We start from the raw sequence: 5,325 nt of genomic DNA on the forward strand, positions 1-5,325 counted from the left end.
TGACCTCAAATATACACATATGTCCATAACGTACAAACCACAAGTGCTACAGCCTTCATATTTGGTAAGATGGAAGACCTTTCGATGCCTGTACCTCATTAGTTATGCACATACCGGTATCTAATTGTTGGTTAGCCAAAAGACCTAGATGACTGATTTTAGTATACAGGGTTGACTATGGAGTTGTTGTGATGAATAGTCATGTGACCTTGATGACCTTTTACCTCAAATATACATACCGGTATGTGCCCATATATCAGTAACTATAAGTGCTACACCCTTCATACTTGGTATCATTGGAGACTTGTGACATCACATCCTGTACCTCATTTATTATGAGCATATCTTATTCTAGGCTGACCAATACAGCAAGAGTGGATTTTCGGTATACAGGGTTGACTATAGGATTGTTTGATGAATAGTCATGTAACCTTGATGACCTTTGACCTCAAATATACATATAGCCAATAACTCAGTAGCTGCTACACCCTTCATATTTGGTATGATAGGGCATCTTATGACGCCATATCCTGCACCTTATTAATTATGCACATATCTAATTCTTAGCTGGTCAATAGACTTAGATGTCTTATATTAATATTTAGTGCAATTCCTCTTATTAAATGAACACACATACACACACTAGATGAATGGGCGCAATGGGCAACCATTTTAATGAACTGAAGAAGAGGAAAATTGTACATTGAAGTACAAGGCTGCCCTAAGGTCACAAGTGATTTAAAATAAAAACATCAATAGTTAATATGTATGCCTAAATAAGGTGGTGGGAGGGTGGGTAATGACATTTTGGTCTCTTGAAAGACTAAGTAGCGACAAGTCCGTTGAAGAGCGCGGCAGTACAGCCGTATCAATTGCGCATGCTCAGTAGTACAAAATGCAAGAGGTAGGGCTGGTACCAGCGAGGGCGCTGTCTATACAGGGCTACTAAAACACTTTAAAATAAATTCTAAAGATTCATTAGTGCAATTCCTCTTATTAAATGAACACACATACACACACTAGATGAATGGGCGCAATGGGCAACCATTTTAATGAACTGAAGAAGAGGAAAATTGTACATTGAAGTACAAGGCTGCCCAAACTCCCAATATCACGCATGTGTATGTACCATCTGATATAAACAACAATAAGACCAGTAACAATGAAATAAGAACTGTGAACAAGCAATAATACAAAAAAAAAATTACTCATTCAGGCATGTCAAACTGAGTGATGGCTGGACTTAAGACCAGTCATGTAAAGATCATACGTTTAGCAAAGGTTGATAGCACTTGTCGTGGAGTGCGAATATAACGCTTGTAACAGTCGCTGGACCAGCGGCCCATGACTTTGATCTCCCAGTCAGATACACCGGCTGCTGCTGCTGATGTTGCACCCCCACTGCGAAAGCTATGACCACTGTATGCATTGGGGTCCAGTCCTATCTGGCCAATTGAATGCTTTAGGTGTCTAATAAAGAATTGCCTAGTAAGAGGTACATTACCAGGTAGTAAAAAGAAAGGGTCATTGGGTGAGGCCCCAGCTTGGATTCGCAGTGAGTGTAAACGTGATAATAAATCCACTGCACAAATAGTGTTATGGGAGCAGCCAATGATGACATCGACCCCTTTACGAAATGGGTCGCACTTGGACTTTTTAAGGTGAACAATTGCAATTACATTAGCCCCTGACTGTTTAGAAAAAGTAATATCGCTTACAGTTAAATCAGTGGCTGGAATAAATGGTAAATCCTTAATGACAAGTTCGCCAGACCTGAAAAGGCCAAAGAAGGCTGTGGTCATGGCAGTCCAAACTACTAAGTCTTTTGTGCATGAAATGTCAAATAGAGGCTGTAACCTCTGCAGTAAATCAAACGTAATTGCCAGTTTTTGTGTTGATTCTGGTCCTTGTGATCTGTTGACTGAACGTAGTGCAAGGTGAATGCGTGGACGGTCCTGCAATGGATCAGGCAAGCCTTCCTGGATTTGCAGTGCACGAACTGAATAGAGGTATGTCACAATGGAACTATACTTGAGTTTCCTCTCTTCTTGAAGGTATGCAATAAACATAAGTAGAACATTCTCTGATGCTGGGATTGGCAATGCATCTACTGTATCACAAAACTGAAGGTAAATCTTTTGACCTGAGCCATATGTACGATCTGTGTTGGCTGAATAAGCGCTGCCGACGAGTTTGCATGCTTGTAACCACCAGTGGTCATGGGAAGTACCATTCCCTGTGAAGGAAGCAAATCAGTGTTACTTGTATCGAGATAGAGCATCAGCAGTAGTGTTTTTGCTGCCTGCAATATGTATAGCATTCATCAGGAAATTGTCTCTGGCACAAATGAAGAACAGTTTACGAAGAAGGGATGCACACTTTTCACTGCGAGATGAACCACTGCGGATCATTGCAACAACAGAAGAATTATCACAGTGGAAAAGGATTTTCCGTCCTTTGAAGTGGGCTCCCCACGTGTCTGCAGCACACACAATGGCGTAAAGCTCCCTCCAGTTAATAGAATAGGTTTTAGGGGTGTAGGCTGGTATCTCATTGACAAACTTTCCTTGGATTGTTTGCACACCGAACACGCCACCATAGCCGATGTCTGATGCATCAGTGTAGAGATGTAGGTCAACATTATTTGTCCAGTAACTGTCATAAAACATACTGACACCGTTCCATGTAGGTAGGTAGTCAATCCACCATTGAAGGTCCAGTTTGAAGTTGCGGTTCAGCTTTACTTTATGGTGTAGGCGTTTCAGTCCTGATGAGGTATCTATTAGTCTTCTGAGAAATGTACGACCAGGTCGACAGACCCTGGTGATGAAGGTAAGTTTACCAATAAGAGACAAGATTTGTCGTTTTGTTGCCCGTTTCTTAGTCATCCAGGCAAGAAGTTCTGTCAGAGTGTCGTCAATGCGGTCCTGAGACACTCGTGCCTCCATACGGATCGTGTCTAGTGTTATGCCAAGAAAATCCATAGTTGTGGAGGGGGTGGTGACTTTTGTAGGGTTTACAGGAAACCCAAGTTCATCGCAAGCAAGTAACATTCCCTGAAGGTTTCTACTGCACTGATTTGTGCCTGCGCGGCCAGCTGTGAAGTAATCATCCAGGTAATGTTCCACTGGATCAACGTTGTGTATAGATTCCATGGTAAACTGAAGACCGTCAGCAAACTCATTGAAAATCGCTGGGCTGCTCCTTAGACCAAATGGCAACACTTTGCTATAGAAATAACATGTTTGGAGTTCACCGTTGATTTCAAGGTCCCAGGAACAGCCAAGTAGATTCCAGTCATCCGGTGAGACAGGAATTTGGTAGAATGCGTCCGCGAGGTCGACCTTTGCGATCAGGGACCCCTTACCTAAACATTTTATGTGCTCGATAGCCGCATCGATCGATATGTAGTGACAACTATATTCGTCCTTCGATATGTGATCGTTCACAGAGTGCCCTGGAGGCCAGGAAAGGTCATGAATTATCCGATAGTTATTCGTATTCTTCTTTGGTCGTGCTCCTAGTGGTGAACTATAAAATGATTGGAATGGTGGAGTAATAAACGGTCCCGCTTTGTATCCGTTCCGGACTTCCTCTAGAAGTTTATGCGTAACTTTGTCCTTGACGTCAAGTGCACTCTTCCAATTAGCTGACAACAGGGGCGTTTGCGGCCTTTGACCTTTGAAACCAATAGGCACCCCCTGTTGAAGCCACGTCAGGATTTTTTCAGCATATTGTTTATCCGGGTGTTTATTGAGAACTTGCTGCCACACTTCCACGTTGAAGTGGCATGCAAGCTTGGCAGTTGATGAGGGGTGAGTCTGCTCCACATCGTTTGCACTTGTGCTGGCGTTTACACTTTGAGAATTTACATTCACCTGTTTGGTAGAGCAAGCAAACCTCATCCGTTTTCGTTTTCTTCTTTGTGTTCTCCGTCGGTGTGGATAGTTCCTCACGAAAGGGACACTCCTTAGCCAAGTGATCTGTAGCTTTGCAGCGATAACATTCCCTACGTGTGGTCTTTACTGCACCAGGGTCCATGAAAGTAGTGATGTACATGTCCTGGTTCAGGAAATGGTAGTCAAAGGAGCAGGTTTCACTTAGTTGGTGTCTGAATTTAACATCATATGCATACACCGCTGGCCATGAAAATTTGCTGTCACAGTTCTGGATTAGATGGCGGTATGCAAGAAGTGATGTTGCTGTGGCTGGCTTCTTTTCGAGTAGAATGCTTTCCAGTACAGCAAAGGCATTCAGCCAAGCACCAAAGGTTGATATAGGAACTTTTTTCCGCTTAGGGTTGAAGACAACTTGGCTGCCATCAATAGTAGCTTCCATTTTGTCCGGTGTTGAAACATGAGCAAAGTTCAATGGATGTAACTCACTCAGATCAATGTACTCACCGGCAAGGACTTTCTTTCTGGTCGCCAAGGGCACTCCTTCGTGAAGGGTTTTCCTCTGGTGTAAAGTATCGAATGTCTTGTTACCAACTCCAGCTTGGTCGTATATAGGGGGCTGAGAACTGTGGGGGCGCTCCACTTGATTGTAGCCAACTGCGTTTTGGCGGGAAAACTCGTTCTTCGTGTCCGCCACAGTAAGGGAACGTTCAACGAGTCCGGCTAGTTTTTCTACAGTGCACTCTAGGCGATCGATCCGACTTTCGAGTTGACTGGCTCCGTGTGACTTACTGAAGTCGGTCAGGCACTCGTCAGGCTTATTATGGCTTACCGGAGATAGATAACTGTCGATCACTAAAGCTGGCGACTCAGGTTCGACTCTCTTGCTGTCAGTGTCGCTGGTGAGTCCTAAGGGCGATCCACAACGATCTAGACCACATCCTGTGCATGAACTTTCAGTTATTTCACTTCTTTTACGCAGATTGTATGACATTTTGGTCTCTTGAAAGACTAAGTAGCGACAAGTCCGTTGAAGAGCGCGGCAGTACAGCCGTATCAATTGCGCATGCTCAGTAGTACAAAATGCAAGAGGTAGGGCTGGTACCAGCGAGGGCGCTGTCTATACAGGGCTACTAAAACACTTTAAAATAAATTCTAAAGATTCATTATTTAAACTCGATAACTCCATAGGTGAAACACCTCTTTCGTGGAGGTCGAATAGACAAAAGAAAAGTCAAAAAACACTGTACAGCAAAACATTGACACAAAAAATGCAAGAGACGTACAAATAGTAAAAATAGCGTCAATGACACTGTAGCTCCCATCCTGGACTATTTAGTGTTTGTTCTCTGGTCAGATATTTGAACATGTGTGAAAGGGATAAAGTGCATGAAGTGAAAATACTTAAATGAAATGTACTGGAGACAGT

General features: G+C 43.2%; 1 protein-coding gene across 1 annotated transcript; it reads right to left on the bottom strand.

Annotated features, from left to right (window-relative positions):
• Positions 1 to 647: 647 nt before the first annotated feature.
• Positions 648 to 5,063, bottom strand: LOC139128623 (integrase/recombinase xerD homolog). Its single transcript, XM_070694364.1, has 2 exons — positions 4,404 to 5,063; positions 648 to 2,236 (listed from the first exon to the last, which is right to left on the bottom strand). The coding sequence occupies exons 1-2, from the start codon at positions 4,888 to 4,890 to the stop codon at positions 1,254 to 1,256; spliced, it is 1,470 nt and encodes a 489-aa protein (XP_070550465.1). The 5' UTR covers positions 4,891 to 5,063; the 3' UTR covers positions 648 to 1,253.
• Positions 5,064 to 5,325: the final 262 nt, after the last annotated feature.

The sequence above is a fragment of the Ptychodera flava genome, unplaced genomic scaffold (assembly GCF_041260155.1).
Source record: "Ptychodera flava strain L36383 unplaced genomic scaffold, AS_Pfla_20210202 Scaffold_61__1_contigs__length_779756_pilon, whole genome shotgun sequence".
Lineage (NCBI taxonomy): Eukaryota > Metazoa > Hemichordata > Enteropneusta > Ptychoderidae > Ptychodera > Ptychodera flava.

Coding starts and splice junctions, on each gene's coding strand:
- LOC139128623 (XM_070694364.1), bottom strand. CDS start 4,890: ATGTCATACAATCTGCGTAAAAGAAGTGAAATAACTGAAAGTTCATGC. Junction 2,237..4,403: donor CAGAAAGAAAGTCCTTGCCG/GTGAGTACATTG, acceptor CTTCCTTCACAG/GGAATGGTACTTCCCATGAC.